General features: G+C 34.3%; 1 protein-coding gene across 1 annotated transcript; it reads right to left on the bottom strand.

The window, feature by feature from the left end:
* Positions 1 to 12,256: 12,256 nt before the first annotated feature.
* On the bottom strand, positions 12,257 to 16,151 carry LOC143584249 (uncharacterized). Its single transcript, XM_077066338.1, has 7 exons — positions 15,927 to 16,151; positions 15,728 to 15,836; positions 15,499 to 15,588; positions 14,736 to 15,401; positions 13,774 to 14,128; positions 13,604 to 13,685; positions 12,257 to 12,679 (listed from the first exon to the last, which is right to left on the bottom strand). Exons 1-7 carry the CDS (start codon positions 16,149 to 16,151, stop codon positions 12,452 to 12,454), a joined length of 1,755 nt encoding a protein of 584 aa, XP_076922453.1. The 3' UTR covers positions 12,257 to 12,451.
* Positions 16,152 to 24,015: the final 7,864 nt, after the last annotated feature.

Below are 24,015 nucleotides of genomic sequence, written 5' to 3'. Positions count from 1 at the left end.
GATAATTCGTTAACAACTTATTCAATTAACGTTAGGGTTAATAACGAGCATTCAAAGATGACCAAATCTGTGTATCATAATACCTCAAACGATGATGAACAGTGGGTTAATTATCTCCACGTGAAGCCGGTAATAACAATCTGAAGAACAGACACTTACTGGATGTTAAAATCAAATCAGTTATGGGGCTATTGTTGGCAACATGGTTATTGTTGTGCAGGCAAGTTTAATTGTTGTATATCAACATCTAGACGTATAACCCTAATATGATTAAAGACGGTTTCGTGGAAAATAGCAAATCGTATATTCTTGATCATAATTTCCTAAGCAGTTATGTCAGTAAGGTTCGTTTAGGCAAGCTTAACAAAGATCATAAATCAATTCCATAACTTAGACGATAATTGTGGTGCAAGATTACTAAATGGGTTTCCGGGTTTGATGTTTGGATCACGGATACGGGTTTGACATAAGGGTTAGCGGGTCATACCATTTTGTTATATATTAATATATCATATTTGCTGTTTAGTCCCTCTAGTTTAAATGTGGAAACAAAATGCGTTAAATTATAGTTTAGGGTTAAAAATGTTTATGTTTAAAAGTTGAGTTTATTTATTACATAAATAATTGAACAAATAGTAATAAAATAATAATATTTTGATAAACGCGATATTTTAATTGGTAAAAATTTCCCGAACATTAATCGGGTCGGGAAATGGATATAAAAATATTAATTTGGAAAATTCGAGTTATTACAACCGGCATGGGGTTTTGGGGGGGCTGAGGAAGTTGGCGTACATATTTAAGTTCGGGTCGGGAAAAGGATACGGATAGTTTAGGTTCGGTTGGTTTCCGGTGTTCGGGAACCATTGAATGTTTACGCTCGGTTGGTTCAGTCAGTTTTGCAAACCATGGTATTGACTGAAATGAGGGTTTAGGTTGTTTCTAAGATTCAATTTTATATAGTTTATCTTTTTTAAGAAAATGGAGTATTTTTGTATGAAATGGAGATGAAGTTGGAGAAGAAGAGGTGTGTGTGTGTGTGTCACACCCCGACTTAGGGCCTAGGCGTGTGACCAATAATTGGTACCGGTTTTGTAAATGTATCAGAGTTTAGCGGAAGTCTTTTAAAAAGTATTAATATACTTCGAGATATTTATTTATTTATAAAGCTTTATTTATTAATTTATCATTTTGAAACATTTGAAAAATATTTAATTTGTTTGAAAAGTTTCTCGGATAATAAATACCCGAGTGTTTAATTTATAAACCTCGCTTGATTTTACAAATCATATTGTTTATAATCTTTTAATTAAAAACTGAGCCATCTCTACCTTGTGGGCGTCTATCTTCTTGAATGGCTCTAATTCCTTGTTACCTTCACTAACTTTGTTTCCTGTAATATTGGGGTGGAAAAATACGTCAGCGATATGCTGGTGAATCGTTGACACTAAAAACATTTATAAATCTTTCTTTGACTGACAAGATAGTTTTCGTGAAACCATCTCAGCAGAAACGTCTATTATTTCTGGGATTTGTACCACTTGTCATACACACACAATTACGGTTCTCCCATGAACTGACGCCTATTGGGAACCGATGCCCATTGGGAACTGACGCCCATTGGGAACTGATGCCCATTGGAGAACTTTTATTATGATCTCTAGTCTGCGGCCACGTAGCCTTGACTGATAGACTATATTGATTATGTTTGGATCCAGACACATGTGTACTCGGTCTGAGTTGCTTTTATTTTCTATCTTGTAAATTAAATAGGGATCACGTAATCCCTTTAAATCTTTATTTGTCTGTATTTGTTTAAGATGAACAACCCGTTTATCTTGACTGAAAAAGGTTTAACGTATTCACCTGTGACTGTCTGTTCTGAATGATGTGGTGATCTCGTTTGAAAACATTTGTGAATGAATGATTGATTGAATGATTGACCTATAATAAAATAGGTTTATATAAATACCCGGATCGATAGCTTTAAACCTTGATTGATCTTTTGTTTGAATAAAACATTTTGGACATGAATTCTTTCTCTTTATTTGCCACTTATGTACTATGTTTCTTCTTCAAGAAGAAACGTCATTTGTCTATAACTTTTATATAAAATCTCATGTTTCTTAATCATAAAGTAACACTAGTTTTTGACTATACCTCTTGTGGGTAAAGCTTATCTTTCTTACTATATCCTCATGTATGTGAACACTTACATTTCTTAATCATGAAGAAATTATATTTTAGTTATAACCTTTTTTTATATAATTTAGTATTTCTTAATTATATTTTATTTGATTAAAATAATTGATCAAGGTCTAGGCTATACCCATGACTAGGGTCTAAGCCTTTGAAATAATAATATTTTATTTGGACAAAACCCCTACCTTGCTTAGCTTATTATTTTCTAGATTCTCGGGCATCACTTCGACTCTTGCACATATTTTGAGAATCTTGATCAGCAACTCCTCGGCACGCAAATCGAGGCAACGTTCAGGGTCGTCGGATCGTGCACGTACTTCGAGGCAGAATGTCGGTTTGTCTCGGGTCGGCACTCAAAACGTGGTCGTCACGCATTACGAGGTCGGCACGCAGAACGAGGTGCGCCGGTCGTCGGGATTGTGGGTACGAACTTCGAGGTGTCGTCGGTATATGGTGCGGATTACGAGGTTATGATTTGTCGGGTCGGTGGCATGGAAACCGAGGTAAAGAGAGAAAGTTTCTAGAGAGAGTGATTTGATGTGAATGAAATGAGCCATGAAACGTTCTACTTATAGATGAACGTGTCGCCACGTGTCATCTTCTCAGACACCTTCTGTCACGTGTTGACACGTGGCGGACACGTGTCACTTTATTAAACACTCTCTGCCACGTGTTGACACGTGGCGTACACGTGTCATTTTATAAGACACCTTCAGCCATGTGTTGACACGTGGCGTACACGTGTCACTTTCCTATTATCCTAGTAATCGCGTACCGCGATGGCTTAATGTCTTATGCCGTAGCGTATCGCGACACCGCCCATTTTAGGTTTCTGTGACGTTCCTATCGCGTATCACGATGTCTCCTTAGCTATGCCCGTCGCATATCGCGATGGGTTAATAAATCAAAAATTTTCAATTTTAATCCCCTTTCTTCTATTAACTTATCGTACTTGGATTGAAATTTTGGGGATGTTACAGTGTGTGTGTGTGTATTGTTTTGTTTTTTTACTTAAGACCACCGGCACCGGTCAAATGTTTAAAATAATAATAAACACCGGCGACAAATATTCATCGCCACCCCCCCCCTATCGCCTCTATTATTGTCGGGGGCGGTGTTCCTAAAAAAATTGCCTACATCGCCTTATTTCTCGCCCCACTATACATTGCCTTATAAGTAATAGTCTTTTTTTGTTGCTGAGTTACTGACAATGGTTATCAATTAAACAGAATGGATAATTAGGGTATATTTGGTATGGGGTCGTGGAAATGAGAGAATGGGAAATAGAAGAGAGAATCGAATGGACAACTAAAGAAATTGATCGTTAGCATTTTGTTGGCTAATTTGGTTACCATGTGGGAGCGAAATGAATCTTTATTGTGTATTGTTTGTTAGACAGGAAGGTTGTGGTAGGTGGTGGTGACAAATGGTTGTGGTAAGAGGTGGTGGTGGTGGCGTATAATTGTTGTCGGTGGCATTGGCGACTAGAGGTGGTGAGTAGGTGCTGATGGTGTCGGCCGGTGTGGGTGATAGCGGTTGGAGATAGTGGTGGTGCTGGTGGAGGTTCTCGATGATGATGGTGGTGGTGGTGGTGAAGGTAGCCGGAGGATCTAGTGGTGGCGGCCGGTGGTGGTGGTGCTCAATGGTGGTGGTGGAGGCAGCGCCCAAAGGTAGTGGTGGTGTTGATGATGGTAGCATGTTCAGAGTTAATGAGATTCCTTGTAAAATTGGTGATTCCATTCTTCTTGACCTACCAAACCCGTTTTTTCCATCTCCTCACAATGATCCATTTTATTCCATCTGTGATTTCTTGATATCTAACACTACCTTAAATCTAAACAAATGATATCAATTTTTCAAATCCAAATTGAAATCAATCAAATTAACCATAATCTAGGGAGCCGTCTTCTAAATGAGGTGTCCTCGAGAGTCGCCAAGTACGCTAATAATGATCAATGATTATTAGTTTCCTCTTGTCATGAACTTTAGAGTTGGGTGTCACATCCGGCCTCAGGGCCTAGCCGTGTGACCATGCTTAGTAACGGTGTTGTAAATACATCAAAGTTTACTTTATTGCAACGGGAATTTATGTGGATAAAGTATTAATTTATTCAAAAATTGACCTAAATACCCTTGATATTACAAAACCATTAAATCTAAATTTTCATTACAGGTATTTTAGCCATCACATTTACGTATCGTTTAAGGAGTCATCAATCCATTCGGCAATCTATTTTTTTATCACCCTAGTCCTAATTACCTGAAAATATTATTTTGAAAATACGTCAGCACACATTTGGTGAATGACGTCAACTAACAATATACTTTGTTTAGCAAAATTCTAGAACCAATTTGATCATATTTGGATTAGTAGACTATGCATTTAGCGAGAAATTTCACCCGAAGGTACTTCCACATAACACACTTGCATTTTACTCATATTAACTGTAGTTTTATGTATGCATATCTTAATATCAGATGTTTCTTCATATATCAAAACCTCTTGTTACAATATAATTTCCTTTTGAGATTTTCTGATAGATTATCTTGACAGTTTAGACTTACAATCCTTCTTTTTGATCACTCATTTCTTAATTTAAAAAGACATTTTTCATCATGAAGAAACATTAATTTTGTCAAAACCTTTGGATTAAAGTCAATCCAAAAAAGTTGATATTTTCAATCAAGGTTTCACTATCACCCCGACTAAGGTCTTAATTAGATGATAAATAAGGACATAAGCCTGTAAACCGTACATCAACAAGCTTTAATAAGTAGTTACAAAGTAAACTACAAATTTTAACGATAGGGTAGAACCTCCATGCTAAACGAGACACTGGGGTCAAGTTACAGCTTTGGGTGATCAGATACAACCTTCGTTCAACCAACGTCGAAACTCCAAAAAACATGACACACACTTTGAGGCACGGGGAGACGGCTCAGCAATACCACTATTGGGGCTCAGGAATCGGGTGTCGAATTCCTTAACGGCGAAGCAATGTTCGAGTAAAGAGTGTGGCGTACGTATATCGAGAGGGAGTTCAATCTTTGTAAATTCCTCAACTGAAATCCTTTGCCCTATTCATAGGCTAATTTTGGGACTCCTATCAGAATGTTAGGGTTTCAGGGGCAGACCGCTGCCGCCTAACGTTGATTCATCATCAGACATATGTCTAGTTCTAGTGATACATGTCAAATTTTGGCTCGACGGGCCGCTAGGAAAATGTTGATGGTTCGCTAGCATTTGATGAGTCATATGCACATGTCAGCGTCCCATTTCATACTTATTCACCCCTGACGGACTACCATAATATGGCGACGGTCCGCTGGACCTCATTTTTTATTCTTCTCTTTGGAACACCACAAATTCATGTATTATGGCTTTCATAACTCTTCTCTTAACTTGAGATATGTTGATTTTGATATTGGAGGTCTTTCGCATACTGTTTTATCATACGTTAATGCATGATCTAATATCTAGGCTAGGAATGGGTTATATATCTTTTCATAATTTCAACTATGAACCCTCGATTTGAACTTTGAATGGATTACAGTTAAGTCCCTCTTAGTTTATAAAGGTTTAAATCAGACCCGAAGTGTTGATGTGTGTTACCTTGGGCACAACTTCCCAACTAGTAGATTTGAGAAAAACAAGCACTTCGGGTAGAAACCCGTACTTAAATGTCGAGGCCCACCCGAAGAATATGCATGGACTAACCAGATACCAACGCACTTTAGTATACCTAAGTGCCAACTCTAGAATTCAATTAAAAGCATTTGTTTAGGGCCTCCAAATTTTTTGCACAGGTTAAGACCTTTTTCGTATACATAATTTTTCTTATACATAAACATAAATGTTTAACATACAAACTAAACAAAATAGAAGTCGATTGAATGGCTAAAGTGTGAGTCAAAAGGACAGACTATTTCCATTTTCTTAGAACAACAGACATTTTACTTCAAAGTTCATATATAACTAAAGTTAACGAGTTAAAACTAAGGTTCAATTTCCTTTAAAAAGGAGAGAGAGAAAAACACTAGTCCAATTTGGGGCATTTTCAGTTGCAGACTACCAAGTTTTTGGGTCTGATTAATTAGCTGAAGACGTATCGATCTAGGACTGATTTTCAATCAATTCCTGATTAATCGCCACCTAGAACCGATTTTATACAACACTAATCACCACAAAACCTGATCACCTAGAAATCATAATAATAACACTGACAAAATCTTTTTTCGTCTGAATCTAGGAGACTATATCCATCCATTTTCTAAAAGATCAACCGGATGCCCTGAGGCAATGACTATTCATTCTTGGCCTACATCGGAATCCTTACCTCCATGACGACTCATGCAACTCGATATCCAACCCCAGTACCTCCTTTTGGGGTTAGTTTGTTACTATTTCTAGCTATTTATTAGTTCTAGTTGCAACTACAATTTATCCTCTTGATCGATTAGTTTCGTGAAAAAACCTTCGGCTGTGGAGACTTACATCTACCATCAAGCATCTATCGATGACCATATTAAAAGTGATCTTTGATCACCTCGGTTGGTTTTTTCTCTTTGTATGTAAACGAATGAACAAAGTTGAAAAAGGCCGTGTTAAGTTGTTCATATTACTTGATAGAATTTCATATGATGTCCCAAAAGGGATTCCCGTCACTTGATTTAGAATTTCATATGATGTTCAAAAAGTGATTTTTGTTTCTTAATACAATTCCCAAATAGGTAATACATATATGTTAACAACTTTAATTTTAGTATCATCTCTTTATTTTGATCAAATACATGACATTTAAACACACTTTTATTCTATAAATACAACATGGATTTCAAATTACTTAAAGCATTTAACCCAAAATCAATAATCTGAGTTGTATGTTAAGTAATAAGTAACATGTAAAAAAAAACATAATAAGCATTGTCACCATCTTCTGATCTTGAAAGGGCTTCTCGCCAGAGTCTAGTGGGTCATATATTATTTAGGATGATGAAGCAAGGATAATTCAAGTTTTTTTTATAGATTCAAATACAGAAATTCGGAAACCTAATGGGTGGGTCATATACTATTTAGATGATGACACGGCCTAAATATGTTGGGCCGCATAGGATAGGTGGGATGTATACAAAATTTATATTGTTAACTTGTTTCTAGAAACTTGATATGGTCAATGAATTTTTTTTTGAAAGAAAAATAATAATAACAGAAACGGTTCTGTCGGGACTCGAACCCGCGCTGAAAGCCGGCTACAACATAACCCACATACACACCCAGCCAACTGAGCTGGGTGTGCTAGTTGGTATGGTCAACGAATAGACTCGAAACCAATTTTTAAAATCTTTTACCTTTCATCGTCAAATTTGGATGCTCTATGTTGTTCACTTGTTTGTCACATGTAACGTGCCCAAATTCTAATTTCAATCTATTTTTTCAACCCAAAAGAGAAATTATAGTTTTATATGAAATAGTGTATTAATAAATTTTCATAATTATTTTTTCTAATAAATGATAAACTGGTAGTCAAACATTGATGACTAAGTAGAATGTAATTTTTATTTTTATTTTTTTAAAGTTAATCTTCAACTCTACCATTTTTTTAATATAGTCATAATTGTCAACATTTTCATCTAATTTATTTATAAACATTCGTGTAACCATTAAAATTTACATTTATGGTGGTGTAAATGTTATCATTAACATGTTTTACTATGTATGTTGTTGAAGATATATAAAGAAAAACAAAAATCGAAATGTTTTTATTATCTATCTACATATATTCTAATAAAGTAAAATAATTGTGGCACGTGTCAGTTTATGGTTAAACCTCACAACTTTTTTTTCTTCAAAACTAATATCTTAATTGACTCTAATACATGTCCATATTCAATTTCCTTTTAAATTTTATTTATATTATATTTATACATTTTTATAGTTTTATAAAAGTAAATATTAACATATTATTTTACTATATATTCCAAAATACTTGGTGAAATACAAAAATTAACAACCCATGTTTTTAAAAGATTGAAAAGAATATATAATTTCAAATGTTATCATTAACATGTTTTACTATGTATATTGTTGAAGATTATAAAGAAAAACAAAACTCGAACATGCTTTTATTTTACAAAACAATTTTTTTAAATTATTAAATTATAAATCTATGCTTAAAAGTATTATTTAATAACCAATCCATTTATCTATTATTATTATTATTATTATTATTATTATTGTAAATTGTCATATAAATTTATAAATTATAAATATATGCTTTAAATCTATCAATTTATTTTTTCGGTAAATTTAGTAAATATATATCAATTACTCTCATATATAACAAAGTTTATCATATTTAATTTCTTGATTTTTTTTATCAAGGATTGTTTCAAGTTTTGTGGAACTTAAATTTGGGTTTTACAGGAAAAAAATGGTAAATAGATTGTTTGGTACAAGTTAACTACATTTCTGTCAAAATTTGTTATGGGCCAAAAATGAGAAATCTAAGTATTTTTAAAAGTTTGAGAATGCAAATAGATTGATAGTCAAATTTTTTACAGGTTCAAAGTGTTAGCTTGAAATGTCAAATGGATGAAAGTGAGAATTTTAAACATGATTTGGGTTTTAAATTTATGTTCAAGGACATTTTTGGAAAAAATCAAAAGGTTCGGGATTTGGTAAATTGACTATTTTTCTCTCAACTATTAAAATTTAAGAATAGATAGTGAACACTTACGACATTCCACCACAGGCCTATCAATGCTTCTAACTTGTATCAAATTTGAAGCATTTGTGTCAACATTAGCCTTTCATTCAATAGTGATCAGCACGTTATATGGGAAGCATGCCATACAAAACTATGCTTAAATGAAGCAGAATATTCACAAAATTTAATGGGTTAACATGGTATTTTTTATGTTGTCAAACTTATCAAAATCTTTTTCATGGTTTAGCTCAGAAAACATAGTTCTTGAAGAACATCTGTCGTTATAATTTAATGTTCTCATTTCCTTCTATGGGTTATAAATTGATAACTACATCAATAAAGGTAGCTCTTTCAGTATTTAGGCTGAGTGGTTTGAATTACTATTGTATGACCATTGTACGAAAAATCTTCTTCTTGACTTCTTTCAATTATACATATATGATACTGACAATGAAAGTTTCAATAAAAGGAGCGCTCTCAGGTACGTTTTTGCATGTGCATTTTTTATTAAGTTCATTTAAAAAAATCATTTTGTGATACAAATAAAATTAATCTATATACACATAATATAGATATAAACATAGATGTAATACATTTTTTCATATACGTTATGTAATTATTTTTTTTACTTGTAATTTTATAATTTGAATTATCCAGTATATTACACGGGCTCTAAAACTAGTTATAGATATTATTGTAAAAGCTGGGATAAGGCCCATATTGAATTCAAGAAAAGTTCCAAAGCCCACACATATATGAAGGATTTGAGAATTCAGAATGTGTGTTTGATTGTATATTCGATATTAATATGTTTTTAGTAAAGTGAAAGTAATATAATATGGTACAAGAGCTGATTTCATTAGGTTGTAAGGAAATCACCTAAACTGGCATGTTGACAAGGTTGAATAGATATTGACATTTAAAGCGCAAACTAAATTTTAGCCAGCGGTTAAAAGTATAATTGATCAATTTGGAAGTGGATGATAAGACAACAATTCACACGTATATTAATTTGATCGACTTTTATATGGAGCCCTTAGTACTTTTCAAGGTTTAGTGGGTCGGCTAATTATTTGCCTTCTTTGTTTATTTAACGTTGTCTAATTTGTTGATTTTGAATATCTATTTTAACAAAAGATGATTTTCAATGTAACTTATACTATAACTTGAATACTAGACCCTTTCAAGACTGATCTAGATGCTTTCTTTGCTTGTCAACATTTGAAATATCTAACCTTTCCATGGTGTTTAAGCAATTTAGAGCCTTCTATGCCGACCAATCTAGACCAAATTTTGAAGAAAGTTTCATTATCTTTTTGTTCTTGAAAGGCCAGTATTATAAAAGAAAAACAAGAAGGCATATTGCAAGTCACAAAAGCCCGAATGTACAAGGAAAAGAAAGAGAACCAGACAAACAAAGCCAAATAAACTAGAAAGGAAAGTTAACAAAATTGAACATTTTCTTATAGATACTTCTTGATGCTAACAAATTATTCCGGAAATTTCCAAAACTTGAAAATTGCAACTTGATTTTAGAATGGACATGACAGTAAGCACATGCACTGCCTTTAGAAACGCAAGTTTGATTCTTAAGTGTCAACTTTTTGCTCTAGTTTTGTATTTTAAGTGTGTGAAAATGATTTTACAATTTGATCAAACAACCCTTTGATCTACATTTTTACCCCTTTTCTCGTCATAACTAAAATTGTCAATATTATCATTGTAATTGTGATTATTTACTATCATTGTTATTAATGTCATGATCACAATTGTTATTATTGGAGAACATTTGTGGTGTGATGGTGGTGATGGGTAAGGTGTGGACTTAGATTTTTCATCAATAGGACGAAAAATAAGGCAAGCCATAACAAGTCAAGTTAAAATGGGCTAGGTTAAAACACGTCAACCCAAACTTGTTCCAATAAAAGGAATTATATGAAATTGTGGGTTTCGAGCTTGCCAAAATGGGTCGGAGATTGCATTAAATTTACTTAATCTGTAACAGAAACATAATGATGTATAAAATCATTTAAGAATACCATTTATCTATAAATTTATCATCTTGTCAAAAAAAAATATCATTTATGTATAAATTATTTGTCTGATTATATTATAAACAATAATACAAAACATATAGGTAGACTTTTAATGCTAAAAGTGGTAATTTTTCAAGATTAATAGAAAGGCCCACACATATAGGGTGCAGGGTCAACCAAGTTTGACAATGTTTTTCTAGGTGAAGCCTTAAAGAGGAGTTCGACTCTTGTGCGTAAAATTTTCCATGTTTTTTGCACAGAGCCTTAAACGTCCCGTTCGACATTTCGCACTTGAAATTAGACCAAAGAGTTTTGTCTTAGTTTGTTGAGACAATTTTCTTGACGGTTAAACCACCAAGTTGTTCAAGTGTGCCATTTTTTTTTTGCATTTTGGAAGTGGTTTTTGAGTTCGGTTTTGAGGTTTTTTTGCGTTTTTGAGAGCTCGGGAAGTGATGTAATCAACCCAGCACACCCAATAGCTATTTATACCATTAAGGAGGGTTAAAATGAGTCCAAACGGTCAAAAAATGGTTAAGAGTCGTTCCCCGACGGTAAAAAAAAGACCTGCAGGTGCTGTACGTTTTTTTAACGTTATAACCTGTTATTAACCGGTTTTTAGGAACGGTTTATAAAAAATCGATTATTAACCGGTACTGTGGGTGAAAATGAATAACTGGTTTCTAACCGGCGGTTAGAAACAGTTATAAACCGGTTTGTATTAGAGCGGTTACTAACCGGTTAATGGATCGGATTCAAACCGGTTAACCGGTTTCTGTGTGCACCTCTAGTCAACCTATCTTATTGTTTTTTTTTATTTTAATATGACACATATACTACGGTTTTCAGTCGACCCCTAAGGTTTTTGAATGCCAAAATGTTCGTCTATTACCTCCAATTCTCATTGTACCTCCTCGTTTTACCAGTTGCAACAAGGTGTCACTATTTATGTGACCCAACCCAAACCGGAAACTCACACGTCAACTTAAGAGATATGAACATTGATAAAAGCTGACCCCGATAGAAAACAAAAAAATCATGAGACCGCTACTTGACCAAAGGCTGTAAGTTCGAGCCTAAGCTGTATTTTGCTTATAAATATCAAACACCAAGCAGACATGCCAGGGTGTAAATGACTCTAAAAGTATGCAACTTTAAAATGAGAAAAGTGAAAGGAAAGGTCATCGGTTCGAACACAGAACCTCTATCATGTGGGGCAGGTAACCAATCTTCCTGAACTACATTCAAACCAGCTCTTACCTCCCGGTTGCATAGCTTTACACATAACCATCGAGCTGGGGCACTCAGTCACCCGTTCACAAGTTGGTTTGTTTACTTTACTATCACGAGTTTCAAAATGTCATCTACTCCCATTGATGGTTGTTATGACCATTGTCAAATTTATCTTTTACAGTTTGTTTGGTTATTACATACAAGAAAACACATATTACATAATGTATCGAAACTTCTGAGACGTCTTAAAACGCTTCACCAAGCATAAACAGCTTGTCAAAATGCATGGCAGGTAAAACAGCCACTTAAGGAACCTATCTGTGGAGTCCTCATTATGGCTTTGTGAGAAGACGAAGAAGAAGCAGAAGAAGTTCTAGTAGAAACTTGATCATGAGTATGCTTGGATAAAACCGACCCTCTCATTTCTTGAGCCTTTTTTTGATTTGATCTTAGTTTATTCATTATCTTATCCATTGATGACGATCTCTTCTTTTCCAGTTTCATCTATACAACACAACCTGACTTCATCACTCAAATATATATCGTAAAAAGGATCAGTCATATCAAGTTTGAGGGATGAATCGTTGTGTACGAACATGACTGGTGTATGTATTCGTGTCAAAGACGTAAACCCTAACCCCGATACAGTTAAATTCATTTGACCTTAACATACCCCGTTTAACCTGTTTATTTAAACAAGTCAAACGGGCTAAGGGTTGTAATAAATGGTTTAAATGGGTCACAAGTGGGTTGGAGGGCCGCCCAGTTTGATTGAACAGGTCAACTCAACATGACCCATATATTTATTCATATCAAAGACAACCACCCTAACCCAGACACACTTAGACTCGAGTGACCTGAACATGGCCTGTTTAACCCTTTTTTAACAAATCAAATATGTAGAGGGGTTGCAATAAATGGTTTAAACGGGTTGCAAACATGTTTGCGGGTCACCTTGTTTAACTAAACAGATTGAACACATCAACCCGAACATAACCAATATATTTATTCGTGTCAAAAACATCAACCCTAAGCTAGACAAGACCTAAACACGGCCCGTTTGACCCGTTTCTTTAAACAAGTAAAACAGGTTGAGGGGTTGCAATAAATGCTTTAAACGGGTCACAGTCAGGTTCTTGTCAAAGACATCAACCCGTAACCCAGACACATTTAAATCCGTGTGACTTGAACACGACCCATTTAACCCAAATATTTAAACAAGTTAAACGGGCTGAGAAGTTGTAATAAGTAATTTAAATTGGTCGCAAACGGGTTGGCTGGTCACCCTGTTATATATAAAAAGATTATATAGGTCAATCCAAACACGGCCCATCAACCCAAAACCTGATGGCTTTCGTGTCGTGTAAGAAATTGACACCACTACTATTTAATCCAAATTACAAGTATGCAAAGAAGGTGGAAACAAACCTCAAGTTTCCGTATAGCTGCTTCTGCTTTAGCTTTCTGCAGATTCTCCCAAGCAGTAATTTTAGCTTCCTCCCGTTTCACCCTGAAAAAAATAACAAACAATGTATATTCAAAAACAAGCTTTAAGTGTTTCAAGCGTGAAAAGATAACCGAACATTAGTTATGCATACTTGGAGAGGTTTTTTGTCATCTCTGAAACATCCCAATCAGCAGCTCGAACCTCAAGGCCTTTTCTTTTCCAACCATCCACCATTTCAGAGGCGGACCGCCTACCTGGAACTTGAGGTCTTGTTTTCATGGACCATCCTGATAAACTGATCTGATCATCCACCTGTACGTCCCGCACGACTGCTTTAGAGGATCGCGTCTCCCCAATAGAAGTTGGCAGGTGGATAGAGTATGAGTTTCTTCTTCTAGGAGACGAGTATGGACTACCATCAGGGCTCATTTGGGTTGCCATATCTCTTCTTGAAGCATCATGAGGTGTGTTGGTAGTTGCATCTGTCATGCGACCGATTCTACCATCTGTAAAAAATGATATTGTTTTCGTTTTAAGCTCATGTATCAAAAGATTATCAAAACAATGCAAATATATACATGTCTATGACCCAAACACGACCCGCATTTTTATTTGTGTCAAAAGCATCAACCCCAAACGTGAGTACACTTAAAATCGTGTAACCCAAACACGACCCGTATAACCCGTTTATTTAAATGTGTCAAACGGTTTGGCAGGTGTTAACCAACTTGTAACCGTGTTAATCGAGTTGGTGGGTTGTTAAATCATGGGTTAAAAAGGGTCATAAACGGGTTAGTTGATCAACCTGTTTAACTAAACAGAATGGCAGGTCGACCTGCTTAACTAAATGGGTTAAACAAGTCAACCTAAACACAACCTGTTTAATTAAATAGATCAACTTAAACACGGCCCATTTTTTAAACGGGTTAGATATGCCAACCCAAAACCTGATTACTCAATGTGGTTTCATGAATTTGCCCAAAATGCATACAAATTGATATACTTAACTTCAAGATACTAGAATTAAGAATCGAACTATACAAAAATGTGCATTTAAACTAGTGATCATTTTAAAATAACAACAAAGCAAACAGAAAGGTTAACACCACACACCTTGAGTTATACGCAACAATGACTCGCTCAGCGACTCAGAGCAACCATGTACACTAAGTGACCATGCCAAACAAGGCTCATTCAATGAAGGAAAACTCCCACTGTTATCAAGCTGATCATGATACCTAACAAACAAACCATCACCACCATTTACTCTACTCGAAAACGGCGATCCAGCAAACAAACTCCCAATATTCCCACCATCAAACATATGCACTTGAGGAGAATACGTAGAGTTGTAAACCGACCCACGAGGCCCAAGCGGCCCGCTCTTTGACTTGGGCCGCCTTTGCGGTTGTTGACCCGACCGCCTCACTCCACCATCTCCTCCAACCGGACTGCATATCCATCTCTCAGCATCTTCCCATTTTGAAGGCAATGCCTTTCCACTGTTATAACTCATTAATCCCGAATTCGCCTGCCTCCGGTTAACACGTTCTGAAGTCCAACCTTTTTGAATCCCACTTGCAGGACTGTAGTTTGGTGTTCCCGGGCTCGGGAACGTACTCGTTTTCCTGGTGGAAGCAGATGTTTTCATAGCGAGCCTTGGTGATGAGCTAGTCATATTACTATTAATCACTTGATTCTTCAGATCCAATGATGTCGGTCGTCTTCGGTCCGACTTTCTTTGAATAATTTCAGATCTAGACTTCCTGTATTGACAATCTACATAAAGCAAAACTAATTCAGTTAAGTAACAAACAATCACTAACAAACTAGCTAACCAACTAACAGATTCAAATTCAACATTAATAATCAATACCTTTTAAAGCTTGAGAGAATGAGCTTCTTGCTGAGTCTAGTGTTTGATTCTTCTGACTATCAATTTCTGCATCAATGTAGCCTATGATAGCTGCACATTATGATATAATCATACACAGCAGGAAACAATAATCAATAATAATAATAATGTCTATGATTTGCATAAAAACTTCAACAGTCAGTTAGTTGAATTATTAAAATACACTGTAGAAAAGTTAATAATAATATACATTTTGTTTTTTCCACATTTTTTCTGGTAATCAGTTGTGGGTTGTTTTGATCTGGATCTGGACCCCTAGCGGACGAGAAATGACGAAAAGCAGCACGTCCGGACAAATGCTGTTCAAATCACAAGACTAATTAAGACTTTAAGTTTACCTTATAATAATTAAACATACATTATAATAATAATAATAATAATAATATTACCGTAGACATTGCGGAGAGTAGTGAATCACGGTCAAGGATATCTGAGGCGGAGGAGCAAGGGTCAACGCTGGCTGAAGCAGAAGCGGAAGAAGAGTTGAGGGTGAAGTTGGAGAATATTACGGAGTCAGGGCTAGCAGCATTGCTGTAGGTTGATCTGTAATTGTAATTGTAATTGTAATTGTAATTGTAATTGTAATTGTGGTTTTGGAAGCTTAGGTTTTGCATATTGTTGTTGTTAATAGAATGTAGAGCTTGAGTTGTAACTTTAGTAGTAAATTGGTGAGATTGCGGAGGATATGGCGGGTATCTTGGAGGGGAATTCCGAAAGAAAGAAAGAAAGAAAGAAAGAAAGAGTGGAATCCGAAGTCTATATTTGTTTTTAAACTTCAAGATACCACTTCATTAATACAGCACTGACTGACTTACTGACAGACAATAGTGGGGTGGTAATCTGTCTTTATATTTGTTTTTTAAATTGCCCGATATTTTGACTATAATTTTTTATAATTCAAGTGTCTTGATGATAAAATTTTCTAGTATGGTGTTACTAAAAACATTATACATTTTATTTCATATTTCAACGAGAAAAGGCTTAACATGTTGAAATTTTACCCGTTTTTTGATTTAGAATCGACTGAATAGTTGAGCTATATTTTCTAATACTTGATTTCTTGGGTGGTCCGGAAGAAAATATTTAGTGAATAATCAAGCTCAGTCGCTTTGAATAAGACGGAATGATAAATTGTGAAACAAATTTGTCGTAGTTCTCACTTTCTCATCTAAATCTGTATACTAAGAGTTGCAGGCATTCGTTATGAAATTGCATAAAATGGCATGGTTTATAAGTATGTATTGAATTCATGTTTGCATCTATATAATAGATTAGGACCTTTGTGTTGATCACTTCATATTTTTTATGTTCCAAAACTAAAATAGAACTTATAATCGATCACGTTTGATTACAAACCATTCTCCTTTATGTTTTTTTTCTTCTTGAAAATCGGTCTGTAATTGTTATAGCCTTACCATGACCAAGAGACCCCGGAAGATATTGGGTTTGATTAAGACACACGGCCTAAACCCTTTCAAGCCTCAAAATTTAAAAACCAATCAAGAAAACAAGGTACTATGACCGACTATTATTGATTAAGAGGGTCATTTATTAAATGGTAACGAGGACGGGCAATGGACCACGTTTGGTCCCAAAATTTATTCCTTATGATCTATACACCTTTCAATTGACTATTTGACCGACCTCTTACAAACGATTAGCATTGATCCATCTTTTAACTAGGGCTTGTTTTTTTGAATCCGCTGAAACTTGGTTAAAAGATTTTGTCGTGACACATTGACTAACACAAAAACATTTAGGTATGTTCACATACCGAATGTACAAAGTTGTAGAAATATCATGGCCCGATTATTAGTCTGATTGTAATGATACCGATACATCATGAGAACTATACAAATATTCCAAGTTCTATAAAATAAAATACTTCAATCTTAAAGATTGTTTCTTTGAACATACACAGGCCACATTCTTGGCTAGAAAGGCAAATTAAAAATTAAAACCGAAAAGAACATGGATGTTGTATGTTGATACATTAATATAAGGCAATCATGGTGATAGTAATGCATGGTGATTTAATAATATGTAATCTCACATTGATGTGGTGGCGCATAGCCGTAAGAAAAGGATATTGATTTAAAACACGTACCACACGAACAGATAAATGTAAACGAGAGGCTTTTAATATAGCCTTTTGTCATCATCAACTTTACTTTGTTGTTCTTGTCCCACCATAACTACCCCCTTCTACTTTCTATTTCTTTTCACTTTTATCCTTTTCCTTTTATATGATATATTTCACATAAAAATATGTTATAATAATACATTACTATTACTACTTGCCTAGTGAAGTCTAATGAAATGTTAGAATTAGGGGTGTTCAACGAATCGAATTTCGAATATTCGAATTTATTCGAATCAAATTATCCGAATTTTGAAATTTTAAAGCTGGATTCGAATTCGAAATAGATTCAACAAATTCGATTCGATTCGAATTCAGAATAGCTAATTCAAAATTTGATTCGATTCGAAAATGAAATTCGAATCGATTCGAATTCAATTAAAAAATATATTTCAATTTCAAAACACTATAAATTTGAGTTTTTAACAACAAAAAATACAAATCTATAAAATAAATAAATCATTTAAAGTTATCACATCCTGAATATTCAAAATGATAATGTCCAATTACATTAATTATTAACCAATAAACTTTTTATTTTTAATCCTCAATTATGTAGTTTATATTTTCATAATTACGTATATATATAATAAAAATAAAATGTATAATTTGAATTCGAATTTCGAATCGAATATGAATTTATGATTATAAATTCGTATTCGATTCGAAATTCGATTACTAAAATCGAGTTCGAACAGAATTGAATTTGAATGACTGAAAATCGAATTCGAGCCGTCAACTTCGAATGCGAATCGAATCGAATTTCGAGTTATTCGAGTCCGATTCGAATACTGAACACCCCTAGTTAGAATTAAGAATGCGTCTAAAACTTTACTGACATATAGTAGTTAAGATAAATGTAAAATGGTTTTTATTCATGTATTGTAGTTGTATTAATAATATGTTTTACTAAATTTGAACATTTGTACTTTGTCCTATATTTGGTAGCTTACATTGCCTATTCCGTTATTAGTGAAAGTAGAATTTATTCATTTATGATGATCACGGCATGTGACACATGCATACTAAAGTGAATTGATTATATGTTTCTAGTAGTTGAGTTGTCCTAATTGTACTTGCTCTTATAAAATATATATGAATATATGATAACGATGTTAAACATTCCTTGTGAGCAGTTGAAAGTGAAACTGATGATACTATTAACATAAACAAGTTGATTGATTCAGCCAATTAAAAACTTATGCAAACCTTTTGTTAAAACTAGTTGAAATAAACAGTGAATACTCTACTGATGTGTCATCCTACTATTTAATTGTTTATTATTCAAGCAATTTCCTAATAGTTTTGTTATCTTTTACATTTTCCTTTGTATACTTTTCGTATATACACACTTTTCATACAAAAAATGATGTGTTATTGACACCATAACATATAATCATCACAATATGGATGTGTGATGACAATATTAAGATTATAGTGATTTGTCTGGTATTTAATAGGTGGCCAAGCTTCAACAACTACTCTTAGGGGGTGTTTGGTACAGAGAATGGAATTGTAGAGAAATGGAATTGCAGAGAAAGAGAATTGGTCTGGAGAATGAGAATTGACTGTTCTGTTTGGTAGTACAGAGATTTCAATAGAGAAATATAGCTGATAATCATTTCTCTTGTTTGGTACATAGAAAATAAACAGAGAATTATATCAACTTTATCATTAGCACAAGTATTTTTTTCATAACAAATATTTATTAAAAAATAAAAAACATATAAAAAGATGCATAAATTCCAACCAAAATATGCATTGATCAAACCAATTCACATACAAAACATAGTTTTTAAGCAAAAAACATCAACCATAGTTAAAACCAATTCACATACAAAACATACTTCAACCATACACAACTATCCCATTGAACCATCGGTATACAATTCGACCATCTCAATTTTCTCTTCTATTGTCAACGCAAGAAAAGAACGTCCTAGATCCACATCTTTACCAATCAAATGAGCTGCTTTGAACCGTTTTTTCGTAGTGATACCTGGTAAAGCTTTCAACTCATCACTAACCTTTTCATAGATTTTACGAGCCTCCATACCTTCTTTGCTAAGTTGTTCACCCACCATCTCCCCAAATCGAAGCAAAACTTCCTTGATATCTTTGCAAGACTCTGGATATATCTCATCTGCATCCGTGCTTCTACCTCTTTTGCGCTTGCTTGTTACACTTCCTGTTTGTCCTTCAGATCTATCAACATTTGGAACGGCTTCATCAACAAAATCAAAGTCTTCAATATCAACAGGTGAGCTTTTTTGCGTCTCTTGAACAACATCTTCTTCTCCAAGGTCAACTGCTTTACTACCAGTAGCTCTATTCTTACCGAATATGGTATACAATTTGTCATAGAAAGGAAATGACTTGTCACGAAAGTTCACAGCACCTTTGTGAGACTACAAGACAATTACAAATAAATTAGACTAAAATTTTAAAATCTAAAAAACATATTTTTAGAATATACCTTCACGTATTCATTCCAAACACTATCATCGGCAATAATACAACATTTTGGTTCATCCCAACCAAACCCACTTGTATGCGCCATATCATATACAATGCTAAAGTGTGTCTTCCATGTCTTCATCCTAGACTTTATATGTGGTTCTGCTTTGAGGCCAGAGTTAGGAAGACTTACATCTAGCAATTGTTGAACACCATTTAAATAACCTGGTTTGAATCCATTGTCAGCACCAGCATACTTTCCGGATGCATGTATCTCCATTAATGCATCAATTAGCTTTGCATCTTCATCATTTGTCCAGGTATGCTTGCTCCGAGTAACTCCTCTCACTATATTTGAATCTGCCATGTCTACGTACAAATGCATAATTATACTATCAGCTGCAGAACCCTCCCATCCCGCTAAGACATACGTAAATAAAAGGTCTCTCGTACATACTCCGAGTACGTTAGTACAAATCTGCCCTTTTCTTGTCCTATAAGGTTTTCTATCAATAGCAGGGACTTTAACTTTAATGTATGTTCCATCTAATGCTCCTAAGCAACCCTGGGTTAAAAGAAATCATTACTTACTAATGCATGTTAGCAAAAAATATCTTTAATAAAAAATGTGTTTGACTAACCTTAAACCATTTCCATCTTTCATCAGTTTTATTATCTGGCACTGGCACGGGTGACTTGTAGAGTTCTTTGTGTAATCGACATATAGGATTTAAGACTAACTTGAAATACCGACTTACAGTTTCCCCGGACCGATGAAATCTGTTGACTAGTATCCTATTCTTTGCATTATGAGCAAGGGTATGTAAAAACATAGCAACTTGCTCATCGACTAGCATGTTTTTACTATTCTTTAGTCCCCCTCTAGTTTCTAGCATATCACAAAGTGTTGTAAATGTATGTATATTCATTCTTATGTTAACAACACTCGTAACATCACTTTCATAAACCATCCTCACCATGTTTTCACGCCTATTATGGTAACTCATTAAATATTTTGTACGTAAAGTCATTGACTCAATCGACCGACGCAAATGATAAGTACAGAACATCCACCAACGAATCGTAACATAAATGACATAAAATGCACCTATGGCAACTATTCTTTGTCTGGAAGGTGATCTTGCCATTTACACATAAAAATATAAGAAAATTCAAGAAAAACAAATAACTCCAAAATATAATCCAAATATTAGTTTGCTTTGTGTCTGTTAAATCTAAACTTCATTTAGCTAAGAATATTGAAGCAGTTGCTAATTTAATCAACAACATAAACCTAATTCATGTTCTACCACTTAATAGAATAAGATGTATAATGAAAACAAAGTGTTGGATTAAAGGAGAACTCACAGGTTAGGTTTGCTGATGATTAAATGATTGATAGAAGCTGATTCCAGGTACGGCGGCGATGCTGATGGATTTCAGGTGACTGCCGATGCTGATGAAAAAAAAGTATATCAGTTTGCTTTGTGTCTGTTAAATCTAAACTTCATATATATAACAAATCAAAAGAGTTCATAGTTCCTATTATACACTAAACTAGACCTCACGATAGTTTATAATAAGCGCACCATGTTCAGAGGAACCAAACTTATATATTGTCCAAAAAGAAAAAATCCAAAATCTTCATCCTAAATAAACATTTCTAAACTGATATCTAACTAATCCAAACAATACCCATGTATCAGTTGTATATATCAAAAGTTGAGGGCATTATCGAATGCTAACAATACCTATGTAAGAATGCACATGTTAAAGCTGCCAAAATCATACACTATGAGGCTGCCAAAGTGCACATGAGATTGCAGATAAATTAATGCAAAAACGCAGCCAAAATGCACACCAAAATGCAGCAAAATAAAGTGCAAAATTGAGTTAAAGTGAAAGAAGCTTCCAAGTTATCTTATAAAGTGTCAAAATGGACACTATGAACCGGCGAAATTACTCATCAAATCCTAGAACATGAATGCCAAATCTTGCATCAAATTGCACCACAAAATTATGTGAAAGTGAACATGTAATTGTAGGAAAACGAATATCCATCTCAAAATAACCAATCATAAATCATAATAGGTTCAAATTTTATGAACGTGAAAAAATAAATCTCAAAATAATCACACATAATAGGTCTAAATTCCTCCATCCCCTAATGAAGAGTAAAACAAAGAAAACCTGCAAGTGTAAGTGTAAGGCTCATTCCTCAAATGGCTTGCAAAACATACACCATAATTTACAATAGTCTAGTCGAAGATATTGGTTTACACAACGACGGATTTGTAACATTTCACAGACACAAAGCCAGTCACCTCCAAATCAATTAAATAAAATGAGTCAACAAACCTAAAGAAAACTTTATAGACTAACATGAAAGGACATGTAATTTATAAGTATAACACAGGTGTAACCCTCTACACAACAACCTTCAAATGAAATGAACAACAAAATAAACCAGTGTCTTTAAGAAAATTGACAAAATCACAAACAATGAACCACTAATTTGAGTGCAATCAAGCAATAAATTAAAGATAAATGATAATTGCAAGACCTGCCGAAGGAGGCGACAACCGCAGTTAGAAAGGGAATTGGTCAACACTACCGCATAATCGTTTAGCAATTATAAAGGTTATTGAAGGAATAGGTGAATGTTGCAACCGATTGGTGAGTGACTGTCGAGATAACGATTAACAGGAGGCAATTGGGTTGCGGTGCTATCCTTGCTGAAGGAGGAAAATGGGAGAAATGAAAAGGAGGAAAATGGGAGAAATGAAACCTTAGAAATCAATTCTCCGCTTTTTTTAGAGAAACGAAATCAGAGAAATGGAAATGGTTTATTTCCATTTCTCACCTCTTTCTTTCATAAACAAACAAGAGAATTCTTTCCAATTCCATTTCTCACCCCTCAATTCCCTCTACCATTCTCAATGGTTTCTCCATACGCATTTCCATCTCTAAACTTTAGAAAAAACCTCTAAATAATTACTCCACCCCATTTCCTATTTCCAAACTCCATCTCCATATTTTAATGAAATCCTAAAGTAACCCTTCAAATTTAGAGCAAGCCACAACACTCCATTTTCAACTCCTTCATTCTCCCGCCTATTGTCTTCTGCCGCTCATTTTTCCCTCTCAATCCTTGACTTAATCAAATTGGGTATTATTAACCAAGATACAAAAATATAACCCTTCACTTTCACTGCCTTGATTTCTTTGGCTATCAAATGATCAAACACTCGTGATTCTAGGTCATCTTCTCAAATATTCTTTCTCCATTCTCCGGTAATTCATCTTTAAATCCATATATCTTTTGTAATTCATTCATATTGCTGGTTTGTAATTCCTAGTTTGATTCTAATATGGTAAATTTTGATGCAGACCCTATTACACAAATTCTAGGGTTTTATGACAAATTTAGTCAAAATTGATTATGATGCTTAGATTGTGAAATATTCGGTTCATGCTGTAATAGAAAACTGATATGTTATATTTATCAAATGTTTACTTTACTGTTCTTGAGAGTTTGTTGGTAAACTCTAAATTATCTTTGGTTTCTTATTTCAATGCTTTAGTTTTGATGGTGATATTGTTAGATCGATGATGGTGATAGAGATGCAGGTTTGGTTTCTTAATTAAAGTGCAGGTTTGTGCTTTGAGATTTTGGACTTTAAGCTAGCTAATATTATTTTAATCAAGTTTTAGTTAATATAAATATTAAAAAAATAAAATGTAATAAAAGCTTATGATCCGGCCCGGTTTTATACAACCGGTTTTTGGTATAAAGCGCAAACCAAACCGTTCGCTATGGTTTAAACTTTTTGATACTTTTATGTTCTGTAGTTGTAAAGATCTTTTTGCGCCTTAAAAGA

The sequence above is a fragment of the Bidens hawaiensis genome, unplaced genomic scaffold, assembly GCF_021521415.1.
Source record: "Bidens hawaiensis isolate Kalapana, Puna unplaced genomic scaffold, B.hawaiensis_p1.1 tig00032892_1, whole genome shotgun sequence".
NCBI classification, from domain to species: Eukaryota; Viridiplantae; Streptophyta; class Magnoliopsida; order Asterales; family Asteraceae; genus Bidens; species Bidens hawaiensis.
This window is presented reverse-complemented; position numbering and strand designations above follow the sequence as displayed.

Bases quoted from the DNA above. Each gene is read 5' to 3' on its own strand.
- LOC143584249 (XM_077066338.1), bottom strand. From the start codon at position 16,151: ATGCAAAACCTAAGCTTCCAAAACCACAATTACAATTACAATTACAAT. The intron at 15,402-15,498 runs GTATTGATTATT...TGCTTTATGTAG, and splicing joins ATTCTCTCAAGCTTTAAAAG to ATTGTCAATACAGGAAGTCT. The intron at 14,129-14,735 runs GTGTGTGGTGTT...CATTTTTTACAG, and splicing joins ATTGTTGCGTATAACTCAAG to ATGGTAGAATCGGTCGCATG.